This window comes from Cucumis sativus, assembly GCF_000004075.3.
Source record: "Cucumis sativus mitochondrion chromosome 1, complete sequence".
NCBI lineage: Eukaryota > Viridiplantae > Streptophyta > Magnoliopsida > Cucurbitales > Cucurbitaceae > Cucumis > Cucumis sativus.
Window position 1 is genome coordinate 787,050 of NC_016005.1, and position 25,378 is coordinate 812,427.

The window sequence follows — 25,378 nt, forward strand, 5'->3', positions numbered from 1 at the left end:
TTTCTTTTTGCTTTAAATTCAGAGTCGGAGGCCTCACTTTTCTAAGATCGATATTACCAGGTCTCTCTTCGAATCATTTTGATGACCACTGATAGATGGTCTCATTATTTTCGTGGAAGATGTACCGTGTGTATTTTGCCCACCCCTTGGGAGCACCGATGTCCGTACGCTTTACTTTAATGCACAGTATAATTCATTCCAATGATGTCGGACAAGAAAAGAAGGCAAAGAAATCTTCTTGGCATAGAGAGTTTTATCACCGCTCTGTGCCATGAGCTTCGCACACCACGGCGGAGTTGGGATAGACTTCCATCTTGGGACAAAGTAAATTCCTTGTTCCAGAGTGAGGATGCCCCACGTAGCGGTACATACCGCTCTATCAAGCGTGCGAATCATTGCTTTTAACCAAAGAATGAGACACAAAGGCACGGATTCTTTCTTAGATAGAGGGTCGGACGAGACTGTCGAAGGTGTCCTTGCTCACAGCGTAAGCTGACTGAAAACCGAGAACAAAGACAGAGGGATCACGGCCGGATCCTTCACTCTAATCCCTTTCCGATTCAAACTTGGCTAAAATCAAGGTGCAAAGATCTATGGCCCACTACGCGGGATATTGTAAGACTCGTCCTACGCAGGAAAAGTGGATTTTCTAGACAGGTCCGAAGGCTAGGTTAATATGGATAGTCCGGAGGACTCTTAGCTTGATTTTTCTTGCTGCTTTATATAAAGAAAAGTGCAAAATGACTACTAATCAAAGATGTGAAAATCAACCCCTAATTTGCAGCATTATTACTTAAGAAGGGAGGACTCAAAAGTGACTAAACTGGCATTCCAACTCCAACTTACTTAAAGGAAATGGAAGAAAGAGAGAAAGTGGAAGGCAATATTCTTTGCGCCTCCGGACGGATCAGAATGCTCTTGCTCGACAAGATCCTAAGCTAGGGAATGAAGTTGATAGACGCCCACGGAGCGGAAAAGGAAGAGGAATTCACTCTTAGAAAGAGGAACCCCATCGATCGGGGCAGGGAATAAGGAAGCCGCTCTTTGCTACCTTTATTCGGATAGGACGAGACCAAAGGAAGAGTCATCTGTCTCGGATCCAGAGTCATAGGGGAAAGGCTCGACCTTGAATTGCGGAAGAAGTTCAGTCCTTATTAAGCTGGTCCTACGTAGAAAAATATGGGATCATGACTTATATTATTGGAATAAGACGAGAGGCAATATGGGCAATATTCTTTGCGCCTTCGGCTCATCAAAAACAAGGTTGAAGATGAGCTTTGATTTTGAAAGTGGCCTTTTTTATATTATAAGAGGACTATCCATATTCACGACGGAGCAGCTTAATATGTGAGCGGTATTCAGTCTTAGTAGAAGTGGAAAGAAGAAGGTCATATATCTTGAATGAGAAAAGATTCCCCATTCTCTCGTATATGAAGAACTCCCTAAATGCTTGCCCAGGGCAAGGTGAAAAGAATATTGAGCCGGTGCGGTATGAGATCTTGAATTCCATGATAAGGCAAATGGCTGAGAACTCTATTAACCTGAGATGTCCCACTCTGAAAGAAAGGGAAATTCGCTTTCCTCAAATTGAATTGAGCCTTCTATAAATCACTTTGCTCCTACTATATAGCTCCGGACGACTATGAAGAATATTTGAAAAAGAAAGATCTCCACTCGACTCTCTTCTCCTAGCCCGCGGATACTTCAACTTCAACTTCTCATTCCGATACCATAGCTCGAGCAGCGTTTCGGTAACCGCCGAGACTACTTCTGCTTTATTATAGAGATCCGATCGGAGACAGATTCCTATGAAAATGAGTGATAGCTTGCTTTGCTTTCTCTTGCCTTGTTCATTGATTTCTCTCGACTGACGAATCTAGTCTCCCTGCTTTTATATTTGAGCACTTGCACTCGCAATATTCTTTGCGCCTCATCATAAATACGAAAGAGAGAATCTAATCTCATAAGATAGAAATAGTTTCGAAAGCTCCTCAACTCATATTACATTGAGCCTTGTTCATTGATTCAATCAATAGTCGAATAAACCATAAAGAAACTGCTCAAGTGCGAAAGTAATAATCAGATATTCAAAAGACTAATAAATAGTGCTTTCTCTTATTTAAGTCGTGCGAAAGAAATAATCAGAGAAGATAGAGTGAAGCCGAGTCCTCTTCTTCTTGTCTTAAATAAGTTGACTCAAGAGCTCCTCATTTGTTCTCAAATAATGAGCTAAAGATGAACCGAAAATCTTCTTTGAGCCTTGTTCATTGACTTTCTTCATTGATTCATTCAACTCATCTGGAGCCTTTCTTTTTGAAGGAGTCAGAAACCGAAACCGCATCTTTGCAAATTAGAAGGTGAAAAGAATATTGACTAGACTTCCAGGCGCAAAGAATATTGCGAGGAGTGCAACTGATTAATGGAACTTTCAATGAAATAGTGGGACTGATTTTGATCCATATGAATGAGCAGATTCATTGAGGGATTTCAGTGACCAATTTTTCTTCTTTTCTTCCGGGCGAAGAAGCGAGACTCGCAGACGAGAGGGGACTGAATTCATTGTCCGTTCCTACAGCGGAAGGTTCCCCGCTAGAAATCTTTTCTTTTCTTTCTGGTCTTCTAGCAAATATAGCATATTCACTCATATAACGAGATTTTCATCAATCTCTAAAATGATCAAAGATTCCCAAACTAACGTAATCAAAAGTCAAGAAGACGTACTAAGTCACTCGCCCAAAAAGGCACAAAGTGGCTCGAGGCCCACGTAGCGGTTAGAATAAGGAAAGAGAGTTGTAGAAGTTGAGGAGAGGGGTGGAAGCCGCTCGACTGTAAGGAGAGGGGTGGAAGCCGCTCGACTGTAAGGAGAGGGGTGGAGAAATCCATGCCTTTGCCTAAGTTCTGACCTTATTAAGGTGCGCTTCTTTCGTTATGATTCATAAATGATCCCTTCCCACTGCCCATTGATGGAGATCTTTGGTCCCATCAGATTGAGTCTTTTCAGGATCAGTTCTTTGGTGAAGCATGAAGAGCTAAGCCATCAGATCATCAGCCTTTTGTTGGGATCCCTTCGTTCTCCTACCATAGTTTTCCCGGGTATGAGGCTTAGGCAAAGAGAAAGAACTGCCCGCGCGGATGACCTTTCTGCTCAACGACGACGGATGAGGCTTCCTATTTACCTTGCTGGTAATATCTGCTCGGCGCACTTCTCCTACGGGTAGAAGGAATGTGCCTGGAACTCTCACCTCTTTTGAAAGGAGATCAGACTCTTTTCTAACTTAACCTGTAACAGAAAGACGAAAGCGAGTCGGCTTCTTTGCCCTTTCCTCCCTACTGTAGCAAGCAGCCAAAGACCTTGAATTGCTCGCTTCGCTTCCTCTTCCTTTGGTCGAGCAGCTTTCGCTTCCCCGTAGTAGGAGTCTTATGTAGTGCCGTAGGTTGTAATAGTCTTTGAAAATCATCCAAACCGTCGTCCTGACCCTTATTTATCCCGAAATCTTCTTTGAGCCTCAATCATTGATTGTAATAGTCTTTGAAAAGAAAAGAAAGGCATATTTCATTGCACCGCGGAGTGGGCTTACGCTTGATTTTTGATAAGGACATATTAACAGCTTCTCTTCTTTGGTTCATTCCATAATTCTTCTGATCTTCTTTTTCATAGTAAAGTAAATCATCAAAACGTCTTTTCTTCTGAACTTATATAAATGCGCTTGCCTTCTAACCTTGGTCTAGGTGCCTTACCTACGGTGCCTTCTCGTAGGTGCCTTGCCGCGTAGAAGGACTCGTCTTTTCTTCTGAACTTATATAAAGTCGCTTCCCTTCGCACTCAAATTTCCGCAATATTCTTTCTCAAATTCTTTGAGCCTCCTTCCTTCCATATGGATGGTCCTACTTCGGTTAATTACGGATGGTCCTACTTCGGTTAATTACGGATGGTCCTACGGATAAATCCTCCGGACTACTTCTAATGGATAGTCCTACGGATAAATCCTGCGGACTGCGGACTCCGGACGTAGGATAAATCCTCCGGACTACTTCCCTCCATATGGATGGTCCTACTTCCATATGGATAGTCCTACGGATAAGAATCCTCCGGACTCCGGACGTAGGATAAATCCTGCTTCTAATGGATAGTCCTACGGATAAATCCTCCGGACCCTGGACCTTTCTTTGATGGTCCTACGGATAAATCACCTGGACCTTTCTTTGGCACTCCGGACCTGTCTTATGGCACCTCCTCCGAAAGGAAATAAGGAATAAGAGTATCTACTCGGTAAAGCTTAATACCTAAATCCTAAGCCGACTCGTGAGAGCTGAACCTAGCCTTTCTCCTATTGGTATTCTCTTGTCTAGCCTACGCAATATTCTTTGCACCTTTCTTCTTCTTCAACTTCTCCTTCTTCCGAGCCAAGGAAGCGATTCATTCTCATCGTGCCCGAGGCCCGGATCTGATTCCCTAGCCGAGATGAGGCATCTCTTCTCAAGTCATACTTCTTCGAGAGTTCCGATTTCAGTCTTTCAGACTGAAATACCCTCCTCACTCAATCTTCTGAGTTCTAGCGCTAGTTCACACCGAGTAAACTCCTTCAACTAGGTAAAGCACAGTCTATATCAGTCTCCTATTCTAATGCACTCCTTTCCCTTCCTTATTCATAGACTGTATCCAGAAAAAAACTCTTTCTGATGAATCCTATGCTAACTTCTTCTTCAAGTGAAAGGTATGCGTGGAAGACTAAGGAGAATTTCTGGAAGTCTTCCTTCCTCTTGGTGTGCTGAGACTCGGCCGGGAGCTGGAGACCCACTCCGCGGTTAGACAGCCACTGCTACTTCCGATTCTCGAGCTATTGCGCTTCCTCTTCCGAACTTCTTCTTATCCTTCCCTTCGTGCGAGCTAGTTCTCTCCTGGGCGTCCGCTCATAACCAATTGAGAGCTCCTCTACCTATCGACCGATCGGGGTCGGGGCTCATAGGGAATAAATGCGAGAGGGTACTCGGCTTTCTATTAAGGAGTGGGTTAGTAGTGCTCTTTCGTAAAGTGGGTAGAAGGGCTAGGCCCGCAGGATAAGCCGCTAAGAAAAGGACCAATGTAGATAGGAAGAATGCTGAAGGAGAACGAGAACCCACTACGCGGTGAGGACTAGCCTCGCGAAGAGCTAGAACTAAGAGTCAGTAGAGGCATCCGTCGGCCGAGGCTAGGCCCACACCCAGGATCAGAAGAGAGAGATGGCTATCTTTCAGAAGAGGAGGTCAGCTCTTTCAAGCAAGGGATATGATCAATCGGCGGGAGCTATATAAAGCGAAAGGGTATCGCTCCACCCAGGTGGGGATTCCCCCTAAGATCAGAATGACTTCAGGAGCGTCGGCAGTCGCTCTTCTTCTTACTTAAATAAAAGAAGGTGCCCCCTTTAGTGGAGAATAAGATGGCAGATGAATTAGACCTTTCCTTCTTATTGAAAGAAAGATTCACCGACGCAATATTCTTTGCACCTCAAAATTTTGCGCAATATTCTATAAGGAAGGCAATATCAATTTCAGGCCCACGGAGCGGTGCAAAGAATATTGCGTCGAGGAGGCTCCATAAGACAGGGATATTGTTGGAAGGCGCAAAGAATATATAGAGAAAAAAATAGATCGAAGAAGAAGGAAAGCCATCAAAAAAGTTCAGACGAGACCGAAGAGGGGAGGGGAGAAGTCCCAACAAGGTAGCCGTAGGGAAACCTGTGGCTGGATTGAATCCATAGCGTCCAGCAAGAACATCCATAAAGGGGAGCGGAGCGGATTATGGCCGCTCGATAGAGGTTTTAGTGGAATGAATGAGTTTCCGGAGCAGTTGGGAGTGCTTTGAAGAAGATCAAGCCTAGTGGTCTATGTTCCATAAATCAGTCCGACTATCGATAGACGATGAAAACATCTCGGAAGCCCACGGAGCGGTTCAAATCCCATTCTTTCTCCTGAAATTTGCTAATAACGTAATTCATGAAAGAGCGATCCGCCTGAACAACTTACACCATTTCTTGAGTGAGACCTAAAATGGACGCGCAGAAAGAAAGGTGAAAAGAATATTGACCTTCCATCCTATCTATTTCAAAGAAGAGCATAGAAGTAGCTGAGAGGCAGGGTAGCCTCATTGACTTCTTCTTTCTCTTCTTTTATCCAATTAGAAGAAAGAAAAGAAGGACTTGCGTAACCCCTGGCTCAAACCCACCCGTTAGAGCAGCGAGCTGCTTACTCCTTTCAGTCGAAGGATAGGTGCGAAGCAACGAAAGATCAAAATTGACAAAGAAGACAAGACTCAAATTAAGAATAAGAAAGATCAGTCAGAAGAACCTACTAAAATATAAGAAGCCAGAGAAGAAAGACGCATAATGTCTAAGAGGGAGTGCAAGCAGTTTCATGATCTCTTCATTCTCATCTCTCTGATTAGCTTGAGAAACCCCTGAAAGATACTTCCCCCTCAATGATCTGATCTTTCGCAGTTCTTCATATCTTATTATTTCTTTAGAGGAGCGAGAGAAGAGAAATCTCAGCTAATAGCATGAATATCCTTCGCCCCTTATCTCCTCATCTTCCTATTTATAAGGCACAGCTTACTTCGACGTTTCCAATTTCCCATAGAATCTCCGGGGCTTTCCTAGCAACTCTCGTTTTCTTTTTTTATCTTCTTTGTCTGAAAATGGGTTTGATTTGCTTCACCTATTCAAATTTCTACGGATTCTTCTTTTATTCAGCAAAGCTCATCCTAATATCCGTCGAGATTACTGCCTTAGCCCTGTCCTATCATCTGTATAATGGGGTTCGTCATTTATTTCATGATTTTTCTTTCGTCACTACTTCAAAGAAAAATATCTTATGATTTCTAGCTCTCTTCTTTAAAGCTTATGCCGTAGAAGATCAGGCTATTGGCCTTTTATCTGCATCTTCCTGACCAAGACCCAGAAAGAAGGTTAGAATATGCTCGACTGGTACTTGGCGGAGAGGTTATCATAGAAAGCTGCTTTACCGTCTTTACAAAAAGCCCACGGAGCTAGAATCAGACTTCCAGTTTCATGAGAAGATCAGAAGATCAATGAAGAAGGTTCAAAGAATTTGACTTTACTACTTATATCTATCTTCTTCTAATCAGAAGAAAGGAGAGAGAAGACGAAGGCAGAACCTACTATTTGGAATCAGACTCTGACGGAGAAGTCCCATAAGAAGAGATACATCAAAATCAAATGAAATTCGTATTTTTTAGGTTTTCAGGCTAAGAAAAAGCCTAGTAGAAGGAACCTTCACCAAGGCATCCTTAATCTTGCATCAAGCATCATGAAAATTCTTTGAACCTCGTTCATTGATAGTAATCCGCTCCGTTTTCCTTATACGCCGTGGGCTTCAAACCTTGCCGTAGGCCGCCTCAATGAACAAGGGGGCTTTCTTTAGTAGGTTTAGCCCTTGTTCATTGACTTTCTCTTTCTTTCTGGGAGAATCCCATAAATTCATATGGATATAAATCAGTCCTTCGCCTCAATTCACTTTGCGACTGAGGACGGATAGGCTTTCCTGATTTAGGCTTTCTTTAGTAGAATAGCTCTCATCAATATCCCTGTCTTATGGCACCTCGCAATATTCTTTGCACCTCAACGTTCTCGCAATATTCTTTGCGCCTCCCCGTAGTTAGGAGTATTAAGACCGGTCCTACGTCCGGAGGATTTATCCGTAGTCCGGAGTCCTACGTCCGCAGGATTTATCCGTAGGACTATCCATTAGAAGTAGTCCGGAGGATTTATCCGTAGGACTATCCGTAATTAACCGAAGTAGGACTCTAAAAAAAACGGAGGACCTGTCTTATGGCGCCTTTCTTTTTGGAAATTCATGGATAGGGCTTCAAACCTTGAACTGAAAACCTCTGTAGATATTATGATCCTCTAGAACCTACTATTTCTCATCAAGCCTATCTTCCTTATACCTTTTTATTCCGTCCGCCTCAATGAACAAGGGTCTTGTCTTCTTTTTCTTCTTCCGCTTTCTTCTCAAATTCTTTCTACTACTCATTGACTCCTTTCAGTCGAGCCCTCCGGCTTTCAAAGTGGACTCTACCCGCGGGGTCCTTCTCAAATTCTTTGATCCTCAGTCCTATCCATTAGAACGTTGAGGAGGAGGAGGTGCAAAGAGCGACGTCCGCTCCTTTCGCAAATTCTTTGCGCCTCTTCCTCAAATTCTTTGAGCCTTCGGACCAGCTGACTGATTTATCCATATAGATCCAACGATCCCCATATTCATTTCGGAACCGCGTAGGAGGTTCAAAGAATATTGAATGAAAGGAGAGGCGCAATGAAATATGCCTTGAATGAATGAATGATCAAGAAAGCGGAAAATTTGAGCAATATTCTTTTCTCAAAAACAATATCCCGCTACGTGGGCCACGATCTTTGCGCCTCGCCTTTGTTTTTGGAGTTTTAAGACCGCTTATTTCAGTTCCATAATACTCCTAAAATCAAAGCTCTAGATCCTAATGGATAGTCCGGAGGACGGAGGACGGGTCAAAGATTCTTAATCAATTGATTAGACAACAGGTCCGAAGGCTAGGCGCAAAGTTCGGTTAATTACGGAAAGTCCGGAGGACTACTTCGGTTAATTACGGATGGTCCTACTTCCATATGGATAGTCCTACTTCGGTTAATTACGGATGGTCCTACGGATAAATCCTCCGGACTCCGGATAAGAATCCTGCGGACTCCGGACCCTGGACCTTTCTTTGGCCCTGCGGACGTAGGACTCCGGACTACGGATAAATCCTGCGGACGTAGGACGTAGGACAGGTGACGGGGGATTGAGAAAAGCAAAGAATTTGCGAAATAAGCGGTTCAATTCCCACTACGCGGGAGGTTCAAAGAATATTGAACTTGATTTTGTAGGTTTAGAAGTTGAAGTTCTCAAACTCAATGAACTATAAAGAAAGCACTGATAATGGATAGTCCTCCGTTTTAGAGTCCTACGGATAAATCCTCCGGACTGGATCTTGTAAGGAAGAAGGCTCAAAGAGAGTATCCAACAACTAAATTCCATAAAGAAAAAGCAGGAACATGAAAGAGAAGTCCTAGTGAAGTTTGAGTGGATAAAATCAGTTCTCAAATTTCATTGATCCTTCGCTCAATGCCCACGGAGCGGGAGGCTAAAATCAAGGCTTTTAGTGGAAGGCAACTCATATTACATTGAGCCTGCAACTTCGGATATTGATGGCGCAAAGAATTTGCGAAAGAAGGCGCTTCTAATGGATAGTCCGGAGGACGGGGGATTTGAGGCGCCATAAGACAGGTCCGGAGGATTTATCCGTAGGACTCTAAAACGGAGGACCCAGAGAAAGAATATTGCGGAGAAGAATAAGGTTCAAAGAATATTTCACTCAATGAACAAGGCGCAAAGAATATTGCGTGATCGAAGCGAAGGTTCAGCTTCATTCCTAGGGCATGTCCGGAGGCGCCATAAGACAGGTCCGAAGGACTATTAGGGAATGAGAGGTTAAGCTTGATAAAGTCCTCCGCCTAATTCAATGGATAAAGAAGTCACCTGGCCCCTTGTTTTTAGTTCTTTGCGCCTTTCAGTTCTCTCAAATTTCATTGATCCTCCGTATTCCAAAAAAAAAGAAAGAAGATTTCTACTCAATTCAATTTGCAAAATCAAGCTCCTTCTCAATCAGTCCTATCCATTTTTTCTGTAAGGAGAGGCGGAGGAGGCGCAAAGAATATTGCGTAAAGGCTCGACTAAGAAGGAGAGGAGCGCTCCGTCGTCGGTCGTCCAAAATATATATGTAGAATCGTCAGATGGACATTCTTTCTTTTCTGGAACCTCCGCTAGGCGCAAAGAATTTGCGAAATAAGCGCGGAAGGCGCAAAGCATATTGCGTGAGAAATCCCGTCCTCAGTCGCAGTCCGGAGGACCTGTGACGCCTCCGTCCTTCGCAAATTCTTTGCGCCTAACTACGGGGTCAAAGATTCTGAATCAATTTATTATACCAAAGCTAGGCCACAGGAACGCACTGATTTTTGTACAAGCTTAAGGGCGATCTATTTTTCTTAGAAGCAGCTTTACCGAGTTGTAGAGGTTCAGGGGAAAGCTTTGTTTGGAATTCGACCTCTCCTTATACGCGGGGTCATGGACTCCTTTTTCGTTTAGGATCCCCTTTCGACATTCAATTCTTTCTTTTTCTTGGTGTGGAATCACAATCATTACACATTCATTCTTGGTCTGGCTGCTGGTCTAGCGATCCCTCCTCTCCTAGGCGCCCTCTCCGCCTGAAATTCATTTTTAGGTATAGGAGTCTCGCCGCTTCGCACGTCGTCAGTGCAGCCTGCCTGTTGAAGACCGTAACGTAAGTAACTCAGTGCTCTATATAGATATATACGGGGGAAATGAAAGCAGAATTTGTTCGGATCCTCCCACATCCCACATCCCCCATACATGTTCAATCTTTTTTTAGCGGTTTCCCCAGAGATCTTTCTCATTAATGCAACTTTCATTTTGCTCATTCATGGAGTTGTATTTAGTACCTCTAAGAAATATTCTTATCCACCGTTAGTCAGTAATGTGGGTTGGCTTGGATTACTTAGTGTTGCGCGCCTAGGAGGGCAGCGCGCTTTGGGATGCGGAGGAGCTATTATCGCCCAACTCCCTAACCTAATGCGGGACCGGGTTCGGGCCGCAGGGAACCGTAGCATGGGGGGACGTCTAATCCTTTTGCCGCCGCAAGGCTGGCTAATCGTACGCAGCAGGCTCGAAGACCCCTGGTTCTGGAAGGCACATGAGTCCGAACGCTATGTTGAATGTGCGACCGACACTACACTACGTAGGTACCTGTGCAGGTGAGGCGTCGGTCGGTCCTAGAAACGGCGGCAGCGGAGGAGTTCACGACCGGACGTGCTGCAACCTAGGGATCACCAGGCAGCTCTTTCGCTCTTAAGGGATCGGGGGGGCATAGCACAATTCTGATTGGAGGAGGGTTGCTTTGCCCGGGTGACTGATCCTGCCATAATATAATGTACTCCTACCTATAGCACCGGCAACCGAAGTCGAGCATACATACGACGATCTTCATGCGTGAATAGCCGGGAGGAAAGAAAGGGCGGTAGATGATAATGAAAAAAGGGCTCAGCGTCTGGACGGGCGGAATGGATGAGCGAAAGGTGCCATGCCATGGAGTGAGGAATATCCCGAGTCTCATCTAAGACATCAAAATGAACCTCGAGGTGCTGCCGAGGAACTGGGGGACCTTCTCGAGCACAGGATAGGCAATTGAGATCTCGAGCTAGCCTCTTCGTTATGGGGAATCAATGCTCCGGGCCGAATAGAGCTTACCTCCGGCACCTGGCTTTCTCCGCTCCGTGGGCATATTAGCTTAGCTGCGCTTAATAGGCCGGTTTGCCTTCCATTCAGACTCCCAGAAAGTTCAAGCCTAGCTCCGTGGGCCACGCTACACTCCCACTCCAAGCTAGGCCTGCTGAGCAAGATGCATTGCTCTTTCCTCTTCTGTGGACGCACCTCACATATTCCCAAAGGGAAGAGACAGACTTTTTTCGGAGGCGGGCTTTCTCTCTACAAGCCAAAGAGGCCCCAAGACAAGGTAGAATTGTTGGGAAGGGGACATGAGAAATAGAACCTGGCTGGATTCGGGCTGGTCTCGTGGCCCCATTCCTAACCAGTTCCGAAAAGGTTCGCTCATGCTGGAGGGAGCATCCCCAGATCGGTCCGCTAGTTCACGCAAATCCGAAGAAGTTATCACGGACGAGCCACATGCAGGGAAACTTGCACGTGTGGTTCTGGCCGTCAATATTCTTTTCACCTTCTTCATTGAGGCGGTATCTAATAACCTTGCTTCTGCTCGCCGCTGGCGCACCTCTCCTAACTATTGGCCATTTATTCTGGAATCATTTTTTTAGGAGGGACAATTTTACATATTTCTGCCAAATACTTCTATTATTAAGTACGGCTGGTACCATTTCGATGTGTTTCGATTCTTTCTTTAAAGAGAGGTTTGATGCTTTTGAATTCATTGTATTAATTCCACTTCCTACTCGCAGTATGCTCTTTATGATCTCGGCTCATGATTCAATTTCCATGTATTTAGCTATTGAGCCTCAAAGTTTATGTTTTTATGTGATGGCAGCATCAAAAAGAAAGTCAGAATTTTCCACGGAAGCCGGCTCGAAATATTTGATCTTAGGTGCATTTTCCTCTGGAATCTTACTGTTTGGGTACGACCGGACAACTACCGATATCTAAAAATCTCCTTTCTGAGAAATTAGTAAAATGGAAGAAATTCCAAGCCTATCCTCCGGACTCCCATAAAGATTGAGTTCCATAAATCAGTCCGACGCACATAAGTTTGAGTGGAATCTTTTCGGAATTCTTTCATGAGACAAGAAAAGGAGTTCATACACTGATTTTCGCCGTTTTTAGGTTTGGAAGAAAGCCTAGGCAAGGCTCTTTGAATGATCTCGGACTATTTTCTCATTCATTGATCTATTTTGATGCCTCCAGAAAGCCTATCTTTCAGTTCCATATAAAGAAGTCCGCGGAAGTTTAGTTTCCTTCTAATGGATAGTCATCTGGACCTTTGTTCTTTGACCGCCTTGATTTTAGCCTCTGGACCTCTTCACAGGCTCAAAGAATTCTCTCAGGACTTCTAAATTCATATGGGGATCTGGACGGATGAAAGTAGGGAAATCCAAGTATATATATACAACGTCAGACCCTCTATGTAGTTGTCGAGATAGGGCGATCGATCTACATCTTTGTCCATAGCCCAGGTGTCTCGATCTCCTACGTGCGAAATCGGAGGGACTAGTTCCTATGGAGATTCCCCTTGGTCTAATTCCACGCCTTATGACGAAAGGGGAGTCGGCGTGGCGTAAAGTTCAGATTGAGGGAAGTAGAGCTAAATTCCCCTTAGGGGTATTCCGAAGGTGTAACCTAGGCAACGAAAAAGGGGCCCGATACTGAAAGACGAGTCGCAGAGCGAAGGAACTCGACCCTTTTGAGAGTTGTAGAGAAAGAGGAAGAAAGAGAAAGAGAAAAAAAGACTTGATCTTTCATGATCTCTGAATTCGATCTTTCATTCTCTCTTTACAGGAGCAAAGCAAGTCAACTGTCAAGGAGAAGAGCGACCGGTTCACCAAACCCCGACCCAGCGTCCCACGTTCTCCAGGTCCGAAGGGATCCAGTGCCCAACTACCGACTCCTCCCGGAATTGCATTATCGGAGCCGAGCCAGGAATGGCCGTTAGTGGACACCCACCACTTTTCACCGGTTAGAGAGGCCCTCTTTAATACATGAAAAAAAGATGTTCACAGGGGCCAGAAAGACTCGGTCATAGGAACTTAGACCACCTACGCGCTGGTAAAGGAAAAGCACCTCGACCGGATCAGAGTAAACAAGAATGTCGATCAGGCCCCTTGCCTTGAAAGAATTCACACGCGGCCACCAGCTTTCCCAAAATCAGGGGAGATCCGCTGCTTACTGTTCACGGAAACATCCGACCTATACGAGAGTCAAGTCGTCCATATGAACCTACTTTTGGGGCTTAAAGGAATCTAAAAGGAAGAAAAGAAAGCCTAGAAAAAACTAGAAAGGAAGATAGGCTTTTCAATCTTCTTTGAACCTACTAGTTCAAGATTCAATCAGAGCAGGACTATCCACTGAAAGTAGAAAAAGATCAGAATATCTACAGAGGTTTCAGAAGAGGAAGGTGAAAGTGAAAGAAGAAGAAAGCCCACCTTCCATCTAATAGTCCTCCGGACCACTCCGCGGTCCCATAAGACAGGTCCGAAGGACTATCCATTAGGGGAGCTGAGGAAGGAGCAGCTGGACACTCTATTTCTGAATTGAGTGGAATCTTTTCGGAATTCTTTTTTCATGAGACAAGAAAATTTTGAGGTTTGGAAGAAAATCAATGAACATCCATAAATCAAGGGAGCCAAGTTCGAACTAAGAGGAGATCCAAATCCAGAAAGGAAGCATCAAAATGAAATTCTTCTAACTTAGTGCTTGAATATTTTCATCAGTTCCATAAATCAGTCCCAAGAACATGAAAGTGGAATTCTCAGAAGTCCAAAAAGAAAGAAAGCACTACGCGGAAGTGGAAGAGAAATAAAGAGAAAGCCTAGGTCATAATCAACGGAAGACTACAGGATCGGGAAGGGTTGGAAGTAGCTCGACTCTGATTCCGTAATTTCATAACTAATGAGTAAGATCTTGAAGGAGAAGTGATTATTCTCTTCCATTATCAAAGGGCATTTTTTTCCAACAAGAGGCGCAAAGAATATTGCGGAAAGCAAGCAGAAAGCGGTAGGGGCCTCAGTCTTCCTTAGTAGGGGGGTCGGACGAAGAATGAATAAGTCTTCTTTCCGTGAGTTGGACTATTAGTTTGCAAGAGAGAGACTTAGACTTCGCATGAGTCACTTCATTCCCAATCGGGGGAGTGAAAGAGTCATCCGTCTCAGTTTATGTTGAAGAGGAAGACTTGGGGGTAGGGTAGACTGGAAAGAAGAGATCAAAATAGGGTTCTCGGTACGACTTATTCTACTTCATAGGTAACTGAAAGCAAGAAGAGGAAGCTCCCCCTGATTGAGTAGCTCTCCTCTTTTTTCTGAGTCTGAGTTCCGGATCTCAACTGAAAGAGGCGCAAAGCATATTGCGTGAGAAGCGAAGTGAGTCCGTTCTTCCATTTCTTTTCTAAGTTCGTATGAGAAGGATAGGTTGCTGGTCCACCGTAGCTTAATATGGGAAGAAAGGCTATCACATGAAATAGGAGGCTCAAAGGTAGAAAACTCCTCCTTCTACGCGGCCGAGTTTCATTCAAGAATCGGAATGAGAGTAGGACTAGCGCGCGAACTCGCGAACTCTCTACATGGATACTCTTACGTGAAAGCCACTACGCGGTATTATTTTCTAGAATAAGAGTGAGCATTAGAAGGATCGGCTGAAAGGTTCGACTCTGAAAGGGGAAGGAGAGGCGCGAAGCGAAGCGACGGGAAAGGTTAGACGCCGCTCCGCTGATTATAGGAAACAAAGAAAGCCACGGACTAAGTAGGTTTCATATTCAATGAAATAGAAGAAGCATACGAGGATCGCAGAAAAAAGGGTTCTAGGAAAGCTGCTCGCCCGACACTCAGATAGAGGTTGAGTATTCCCCTTGCTCTTGTCCCTGTCTTTCTCTTTGATGAGATAAGTTACGCGTAGTCTAGAGCTCGTTGGTATTCTTTCATTCCTTCCCCTCTCAAGAAAGCCTTTATACTCGCATGATGGAGACCTTGCACGAGATCTCCTTTGGTCCTTCTACACCGCCTCAATGAAAAATCAAGCTCCAGATGAGTTGACGTATTCTAACCTTGTACATTTGCACATCTGAAGTAGGGGCATGAAAAGGAGAAAGAGCCGCTTAGTTGGAGTTGACTCGGTAACCTCATCGGCAAGGTAACTCAAAGCAGAAAGGGACAAGTTCGTCAGTCAGATCACTCAGAAGCAAGGGCGCGGATCGATGCAGCTTTCCATAAATAAGAGAGACGGACTTATCTGGTATTTCATTCTTAGACCAAGAGTCATCTTTCCGAAGAGTCCTCATCTCTTGCCGAAGCCTCAGTCGGGTCCGGAGCTTCTTTCCCTTTTTTAGTCGGTACGAAGCTCCTTAATTAAGATAAGAGATCGGCCGACTAAGAACTAAGAATCTGTTGCCGATCTTCTTGAATGAGTTCCATCCAGAGTCAGCTCGAAGTTCGTATTCTAAGTTGCGGAAGTACTATGAGAAAGTCTGATCTCTTACCGAAGCGAGAGGGTAGAACGACTGTAAAGCAGCTCGTAAAGCTTAGAATATGCGAGACCATAGGGAGAGGGGGCGGGGAGAAGGGAAGAATTGGGAAAGATGAACCGAAAATCTGAGCAATATTCTTTGCGCCTACGCTATATACTCCGAAGGACGTCCTCTGGACTATGAAACCTATTTCTTTGACGGATCCAAATCCAATAAGGCCAATTATCCATTCAATCTAATATCATATTTCTTTCATGCTCGAGTACTCAGTGAATGAGTCCGTATATCAAGTATCTTCCTCCTTTCCGTAAGGAAAAATGCAATTCTATTCCCCCTAAGACCCAATGAGTAGACAGAGGATTAGTAGTGGCTATCATCTCAAGATTTCAGGAGTTTAGACGAGCGAGATCGGGCAGAATGAGGGAGGGCATACGCACTTAGCTCACAGATCTAGACTTCTCCCATGTTCTAGCTTTCCCTTGCCTCCCCTAATAGTCATCATCACTGCTTGACTTGACGTCTGTATCTGACTCCACACTCTCACTTTCTCGCAATATTCTTTGCGCCTACGCCTCGTCCGGAGTGCCAAAGAAAGGTCCAGGGTCCGGAGTCCGCAGTCCGCAGGATTTATCCGGAGGACCATCAAAGAAAGGTCCAGGTGATTTATCCGTAGGACCATCCGTAATTAACCGAAGTAGTCCGGAGTCCGGAGGATTCTTATCCGTAGGACTATCCATATGGAAGTAGGACCATCCGTAATTAACCGAAGCAGTCCGCAGTCCGGAGTCCGCAGGGCCAAAGAAAGGTCCAGGTGATTTATCCGTAGGACCATCCGTAATTAACCGAAGTAGGACCATCCGTAATTAACCGAAGTAGGACTATCCATATTCAGGAGCGGAATCAAGAATAGACCTCTCTTTCTCCGGACCATAAACTCAAACTAGAAGTTTGAACATTGAATTTCTTTTATAGGCTTGATTCTTTCATTGCGTTTTCCCGGCTTTTTTGCTTCTTTTTCATAGTAAATCAAAGATTTCTATTTAACGAAAATTGTCTAAAAATGACAGATTTTTCATGATTTCTTGCTACTTTATAGGCCCAAAACCTAGCATTTCCCTCCGCGGATTCATCTGAAATCTAGCACAAAGATGTCTGAAATCTAGCAGATTCATAATTCTTCTTTCATTCCCATTTTGAGCTTCTTTCATTATCGTTAATGAAGAATCCACAAATGTCTAATCTTTCTCATCCCCTAATGGATAGTCCTTCGGACCTGTCTTATGGGGCCTCCGTAGCTTAATATGGGGAATATTGCCTTCCACTGAAAATTTAGGCGAAGGACTATCCATATTAACTGTGCTTTCGGGGTGTAGCCGATCCGATTTGGTCGCACAATCAGTGCCTTCTCTCATATTTCATTGACCCTCTTGACGGTAAACCGGAGATGCTTTACCCTTTCCCTCTGTCTCGTATAATACACGCCCTACGCAGTCGTGCCACTCGCACGTCCGAGGTAATCTCGGAGTTCTGACATAAATATGACGCCCCCTTGCATGTCCGAGAAGGGTGTAGGAAGGTGGTTATCGCCATGCGTGCAGTGCGGACCCACCTTGGGATCTTTGATACCTTCTCGGGATGCATTAATCGGATTGGTCTTCGGCCTCTTTGTTCGTAGTTTGTGTATCGTCCAATAAAAAGGTCAGCCGGATGTTCACTGACTACCAACGATAATCGCAAATCGAGAAAAGAAAGGCCGATAGGCACACAAATATAGTAGTAGGATTATCCCCTCCTGCTCCGTGGTTTTTTTTTGGTTTTCTGTTAGAAATACGCGTATTTAGTGCATACGAGGCTCAAATAAGGTGAGGACCAAAGATGGGTCTTTCTATTCCGAGAAAAATGGAAATGAGAAATGAGCATGTATTTGAAAATGCGAAATCCTCTTCCGATTAGTCTGTCTCCCTCTAGGGGTTAGGGGGGAAAGGGAGTCTTAAGCACGGCTCGGAGATTTCCCTTTAAGGCAATTACATCAACCAGAGGTTAATCCGGTACACCAATGTGGTTAGCTAGCCTCATCCCATTTCAAGCTCATCCGATGGTACCTTTGATCCGCTAGCTCCCGGGGGAGATTCTATAGATTGAATAGGTGGCCCTTGTATCAGCTATGTGTATCAGCTGTCGGTTTTTGGACCCCTAGGCTTTCTCTTTCCGCTTTATTTAGATCTCAATCTCCTTCTCTTTCAGTTGCGGTTTCACAACCCCTCGGATATTCTTCCTCTGGTCCTTAGTTCCCCCTCTGGACCCTTGCTTTTACTCCTTTGAATGAGAAAATACTGGAAAAATGCCCAAAAGGTCTATGGTTCAAGCAAGTGCGATGAGGGGTTTTGTCTTCTTTGAATCTCATTTCCCAGGGAGATGAAACCCACTACGCTGTTTTGGGCTAGGCTAAATGGAATCTGTCCTTTCCTCTTTCAGTCGCCGTAGATTCCTCAGTCTCACTTCCAAATACCTCTCCTTCCTGGGGCACCCGTCCTTCTTCTTTCAGTTCCACTTTTATTCCTTCTACCCTCTTCGGCTCGAGCTGCTTCGTTCGCTCTCTCTCTTTCTGTCTCGTTCTCGCAATATTCTTTGCGCCTTTCTTTTTTTTTTTTCTTTTTTTCATTAATTTCATAATATGACTGAATTCAAGAACCATTCTTTTCATTCTCCCCTTTTTCTGGATTCAAACAAGAGGAATTAGAAGGAGAGACCTACGGCAAGGAAAGCGTAGTAGGAGTCCGAAAATCAATGAACTTTGCGACTACAAAAAGCTCCAGATGAGTTGAATGAAAGGAGAGGAGAAGGATGTAGCCTTTACCTTTAGGCCCAGAATCACGAGACTGACTAAGCGAAAGAGGAAGATCACGGGAAAAAGAAGAAGAGCTCGAGCCGGATGGAAGAGGGGCGAATAGACCGATAAGGATCTCCTCCTTTTTCTATGTATGGGGGGCAAGTTTACGAAGAGTCCGCTCGACCTGTCTGTCGATTGACCCATTTCCGTGGGTTCAGGAGAAAGGTAACTGAAAGAGACTGAGTCAGCGAGACCATAAAGAGAGTAGACAGACGAGGTTAGAGATCTTGAAGTTTAAGCATTTCTCGTTTAAGAAGTGGTTGCAGGAGAGTTTAGGAAGTGGGTTCCTAGCCATTGAGCCACTAGTCCGTCCCGATCCTCCGATCTCATCCCCAGGGCGAGAAACTGAGTCCTGTCTCGTGTCGACTTTCCTCTTTTCTTAGTAAATTAGTAGTTTGGAATGGTGCGAGATTCCATCTTTTCTCATGAGAGAGATATAACGTGGAACTACGGACTGGTTCAACCACAAAAGAAAGGGAGTCCTAATAATCCACGGGCCGAGCCTCTCATCTCCAGTGCGCCTACCTAGCCCCGATCGATGGGGATGGGCCTAAAGCGTCTATAAAGAAAATGACTCAACCACCAGGTACGGGTGTCTGACCTTTAGCTTGTGCGCGGATGAGTAAGGTTCAGAAAGAAAGGCCAGTGAGAACCAAACCCACTAGGGAAAGACTACTACATTAAGAGAGAGTTCGCGCTTCACTCATACTGGCTGGAAGTCGAGCCCTTGATCCTGGGCGATTCCCCTTTCTTTATCTTCGGATATGCCAATGTGGATAAGTCTCGTCCGTCTTGCTGGTCTCGCTTTCCTTCCTTGGCTTGCTTTTATGAGCACCGGCATAAGAGGGTCTGGGTAAGAAGACCAATTCTCATCCGCCGGTGAGCCCTATCCATTAATTTGGCGGTTCTCGACCGCGGAGTGGGCTTGTAGCATCCCTTTCTGTGGCTGTGGTTCTTTCCCTTCTTGCTCTTCTTGCGCTTCTTCGATCGGTACTAGTGATGCATTTCTTTGTCTTTTAGATGTCCCAACTCATTTCATTTATTTACAAGGAAGAAGACTGAGGGAGGCAAATCAAAGGAATCCTCCTTCTGCAACCCGGAGGCAAAAATATCCATCAGACGAGACTCAAATTCTTTGACCCCTACAATACCCCCTTTCTTATGGAGCCTCAGTCCTCAGAAAATCTAGACCTTTGTTTTTGCGGAAGAAAAACAAGGGTAATTCTTACACTCGGACCTGTGGAATCTTTTCTACATCTACATTGTTAAAAGAAAGCTAAGACAAAGACAAAGTACTATTATCCTCAAATTCAAAGAGCCTTGCCTAGGCTTTCTTTCAGTATTTTTGAGTAGTCTAGCTTCGGAAACTGAGACTTCCTATTTCTTTCTCGCTGATAACCGATCCGGAGAGCATATTATCTACTATTCAGTTACGCGTCTGTTCCGAGATCCCTCTAGTACTTCTTCCCTAGCTGATGCTCGGCGCACTTCTCCTATTCTTGTTTTCCTCGAATTTGCAAATGGAGGCTCGACTGAAAGGAGAGGAGGCGGTTCAAACTTGTGAACCTACTTAAAGGAAAGATCGGTAGCATAAGAAGAAGTTGCGCTTTCTTGATTCTTAGTGGATCTGGATAGGTCCCATAAATCAGAAAAGAAAGAATCTCATCTTGACCTTTCTTTTTGCTAAAGTAGGTTGAGGAGAAGGAGGATAGGCGAACCTGACTGAACTTTCTGAAACTTCCCCGGAGTCTGACTCTCTTCTGTAGTAGAGTGAATCCCGTCCTTCGGACGGTCTTCTTTTTCTTCCTTGAACTGCTTTCTCAAATTCTTTGAGCCTCTTATGACTTTCTTTCTTTAGATATTCTGATACTATAACCTCAAATACGGAAAGCCTACCGTCCGAACGTAGAAGGTAAAGGAGGGAGCGGACTACGGCAAAGAAGCGGAGCGGGGAAGTGAAAGGTTTTCATAGAAAGGAATAAAAAGTCAATGGAAGTCCTGGAGCCTCCTACCCTTGTTCATTGAGGCCTTCTCCGCCTCCGGCTTTCTTCTTCTCCTACTACTGATTTTTCAATTTCTTTTCTTGTTCTTATTAATGTAATTCATTCATTCAAAGAATGGCGGCTAAGACTGCTTGGGCTAAGAATAAGAGGAGCTTTTGGAAGGGGATTCTTCCTATTTCCTTTCAAAAGGATGGCTAAGCTTTCGCCGATGAATCGCTAAAGGATACCAGGATTAGAACGCATTCTTTCGGAATTTCATGGAATTTGATTGAAGATTTTCAAACTAAACTAGTAAGATAACTTTGGACAATCTTTAGGCGTTCTGAACCAGCCAAGAAGTGAAGTTTATTTAATGATTCAAACTACTAATTACACTAAAAAAGATTTAGGAAGGTTAAGAAGGTTCATTCTTATCATATCACTCTGTCCCAGAAAAAGAAAGGAGATTAAACGGGAGGAAATGGCAAGTAGGTTAGAGGCTTAGATATTATGTCCGTTGCACTGCCATAGTTGTTGCAGAGGAAAAGCACGAAGATGAGGAACTCCATCATCACATAGCCCTACTAAATGAGAGCGCATCCCGACACAATGCAAGACGGATGATTAGGGAAAAGCCTTCCCAGAATGGGAGGGAAGGCAATGCTATGTCAGCTTCCATAAGGCTTGGGGCAGCCTCTCTGTCTATCTTAGAAAGCAAGACAAGAAGCCCTACGTATGGGGAAGGTTCTCGCTGAAGGAGATACTAATCTCAGCCGAAGCTCTTTCAAAGCATAGAATAGAAGGGGGCCCCTCGTTCACAAGCACGAGCGGACCCAGAAGATTTTACGAAAGATAGATAGTTACGATAACTTCCTTCATCTAAGGAGAGATCCCGAGCTCGCGGATCTCCTCTTGTCCAAATACAGTACAATGATCAACCCTTGGGAAGATTCGCAGCGCATAAAGCTGCACAAGATATCCGCTATGGAGCTAATAGTAACCTATCTCTTCGAGAGAGGGCGGCCCCAAGAATAGACCGCCGAGGAATTGCAAGAAAAGTGCCTAATGCGTCATTGGATAGCCACCAATGACGTCTTCCAGCGGCCCATAAGGAGAAGACAGCTCTTTGTCTACGGCCCGCCAAGTACACAGAAAATACTTCAGATAAGTATGTTAAAAAGGGGTGGCTTAAGGGTGGGCCAAAGGAAAAATGACTATTCTGGCGCGCATGATTACTTTGACCTATGGGTTATCGACGAGTTCATGGAGGACAAGCCCCAGTCCCAATTCGAATCGGAACAGCGGGGAAGCTATATTCATGCGGTACTCACCCTACTGGGCAGGAGTGCAGGCTAGATGGAAAATATGAACGGACTTTTATCAACGAACGTCCCGTTTAATGGGAAACCGTATTCCATATCTAGTTTCACCGTGGGAAAGACGCCCTGGGCAAAGCGCGTAATGTCCTTACAGTTCAGTTCTACTTCAAATAGAAGGAGCTCGACTGAGAGGAGAGGAGCAACCTTATGCGCTTGCATTTGCCGAAGGACCGACTATGGTCGTCCCGTATCCCCGCCTTAAATACGATTCTCTACTCTACGTAGAGTAGAAATCACTCTAAGCCACCCTACCTACAGGAAAGATCATTTCCTTCCTCGAGATTGAGGGGACGGAGGTGCAAAGAATATTGCGTGAGCAGCGGGAGAAAAAGCCTTATCTAGACCGCTCCGTGGGGATTTCTCAACTCCGTGAAATGGAAATGAATGTACGGAAGTTTGCTATAGTACCCCTTGCGGGTCAAAGAATTATCGAAAGCCCACCAAGAAAAGAAGACAGAGAAGGCTGCTTATAAAAAGGGAGGAGGCCAGAGAAAGGACTATGCATTTTGGCCCCTCTTTTGAAAGAGAAAGGGGACGGGCAAGATGCCCCCATAAAAGTAGACCTTGACGAAAAGCCGGAGGGAGAAGAAGAGTGGAGGGACCTATATGATAGGCTCCGGAAAGAAGAGAAAGAGCGGAGCTCCTCGGAGCGGAGGGAGATAGAAGTCGAGATTCTGATTGGGCTACCGGAAGAGCACGGCCTGAGGAGCACGACGGTAGCTCAAGGAAGAGCAAGTTAGACCTGAAGGAGGCATTCCGCTCCGTAGTCCACACCCCTACATTCAAATCAAACCCGGGAGCCGTAGCCCTCCTTCCTCGGCTACCGACCATACAGAGAGAAGAGGGAAGAAAGGTTAGCTGTTCAGCTTCGTCAATATTCTTTGAACCTCTTGATTCTCCTTAGAGTCCGCGTCATTCTAATGGATAAAAAGAAGTCACCTGGACCTCTGAAAAGATTTTATCTGAAAGATTTTTTTTGGGTGATGAACATTGTCCTTTGTGCTAGGAAAGGGCTATCTCCGCGCCAATATAGGATATTCCGAAAGTGCATATATACCGATTCGACGAGCTTACTTTTTAGTGGTCTTTGATCCCCCCTCCCAAACCGATCGCTATTGTTTTCTTGCTTTCTTCGTCAATTGTGAGAGAATGCCTTTCTATCAGGTATAGTTCGTAGGATGAAGTGGGATTCAGCCTTAGTGGATATAGCGTCTGTGCCGGGAATGCGGCTCGGGCGTAGTAGGTCCGGACGCCTAAGCATGAAGCAGCCTTCTCTGGTGGCGGCACTATACCGGATGTATAGTATCTCTGAGGCTTCGAGCATCCAGACTAATCAGTCTCAACCCATTAGCGAGGGGGATTATTTGAATTTGATCAAGGAAGAGAAAAGATGCGATTAGACTTGAATGAATGAAAGAGAAGACGGAGCGAAGTGCTTCCGAGTTCATTCTCGGAAAGAAAGAGTTCAAGCTTTCTCTTCTGATCTTTCTTTTCTTCTCTGAAATCATATAAAACCTGCTCTCAAGCTAATAAAAAGCCGAGTGAAAGAAAGAGGGTAAGCAAGCAGCGGGAGCCACTTTAATGAGTTTACGAGCCGAAGGCGCGAACCGATGAAAGAGGGTAAGCAGCTCAAATTCCTCTTTCTGGGGTTGGGTTGGGGTTGGGAAATAGGTAGATCCTAAAGTGGAGGGTTCTTTCTTTCATGTGAAGCTTCAGCTTTTCTTTTGAAGAAGTCTCAGGAGAATCAGTAGCCCTTGCCGTAGCCTTTCATTTGATCAAGTTGAAGGAAAGGAGCGAAGCCAGCATAGCGAGAGGAGCGTCTAACTTGAATGCATGAAAGAGAAGAAAGAAGGTTTTTTCAGTACTGGATAGTCTTGAGAAAGAATTAATACTGATTCATTCTTTCAAGTTTCAGGAGGGGAAGCGAGCCTAGAGTAGCAGCCTATTACCTTTTTCAGGCCCCATTCTATTAGTAAAGGGCTAGCGCCCAGTCAGGCTGCTATCAATTCAACCAAAGAGAAAAAAAGCCCAGTGCCTTTTGTATAGATCGAGACTTCTAGCTTGATTCTTTACTCATTCCATACTGAAGAAATTCCAGGAAATCATTCGATAAGACTGATTCCGATCTTTCCATCTCATCTATCTTATTCGGTCCATCGGAGCTTGGAAGATAGAGGAGAAAGAATCTCTATCTCTTAGAAGGACACCTTGGAGTTCTCTTTCGTCGAAGAAAACTTTTCTTTTCATTCCATCGGGCGGGTAGGATTCCTCTTAGAAGGACTCCTTCGGTCCTCCCTAGCTTAATTAGGGCTTCCTTCGGTCGCCTCGTATAAAAGGTCTTACTGGGCCCTACCTATTCACTCGTATCGACTCGCTTGCAAATATAAGAGCTTGAAAGCAAAGTAAAGCAAGTCAACCGGCTCTCCTTCAACCTCGCCATGCCCCAAGTCAAACCTCTCCAACTAGTTTTGACCTCATGAAAGGAAAAAGAATATTAAGCCCTTATTAATATTAATGAACTTAAGGTTTTAGTAATGAACTTAAGGTTTTAGTTTAGAAAGACTATCAAAAACAAACATAGACGAAAGACTCTGAAAAACAAATGTATGGCGCCTGCTCCGCTGTCTGATTCTACGAAAATGAATGGATTATCTTAGCACATCTTTCTCGATGGATAATTGGGACCGAGGAAACTATATAAGTTTCACCGATGATGAGATCCCACCGAGCATAGAAAAGCTATACATATTTCAGCAAGATGTAAAGGGTGCACTATTTCCCTTGGTAGACAAGGGATTTGAATCTCATGCCAAAGTCAAGATCAAATGCTCATCGAAAATTCGCATATCAGACCAAGCCCTATGATTGTGCGAGCCTTTGATGGAAGAGAAGTAATAGGAAGAAGAATTGAACTCCCAATGGAATGGAGTCCTGTGAGGTTTAGATTTAATGTGATGATGGATATCACTCGTAGACCTTGGATTCATTCTGCTGGGGCTCTCCTCTTTGCAAGCTTTAATTCATCATTTCAGGTATTCATTTTTTCATCTTCCTAGCCGACAAGTCCTCACTAGTAGATCGTCTGATCTTCATCGGAAAAGAATTCCTTCGCTTGCTTTCTCACTCTGGTTTACATAATAGATATGAATGGAAGGTCTGACCCTATCAACCAAGAAAGAATGAAATACCTCATATCCAAGCTTAGGATAGGAATGAAAGAAGGCTTGCCCTACTATGACTTCCTCCTTCGTATTTATTGATTGCATACTCTCTTCTTCCTCGCATACCGCCGTACTCTAAGTCTACCGATTACCACCTGGCTCTCACTCTCCTCCAAGGTCGGTCGAAA

General features: G+C 44.6%; 2 protein-coding genes, besides 1 other annotated feature.

The window, feature by feature from the left end:
• The first annotated feature begins 6,532 nt into the window (after positions 1-6,532).
• On the plus strand, positions 6,533-6,850 carry sdh3 (succinate dehydrogenase subunit 3). The gene has a single exon. It carries the CDS (start codon positions 6,533-6,535, stop codon positions 6,848-6,850), a length of 318 nt encoding a protein of 105 aa, YP_004849336.1.
• A 3,584-nt stretch (positions 6,851-10,434) lies between these two features.
• Positions 10,435-12,224: within the span that the record gives for nad2 (NADH dehydrogenase subunit 2), a trans-spliced gene. Coding sequence (YP_004849337.1) covers positions 10,435-10,587; positions 11,833-12,224 — 545 coding nt within the window.
• A 3,765-nt stretch (positions 12,225-15,989) lies between these two features.
• Positions 15,990-16,165: a sequence feature (chloroplast-like DNA).
• The last annotated feature ends 9,213 nt before the right edge of the window (positions 16,166-25,378 follow it).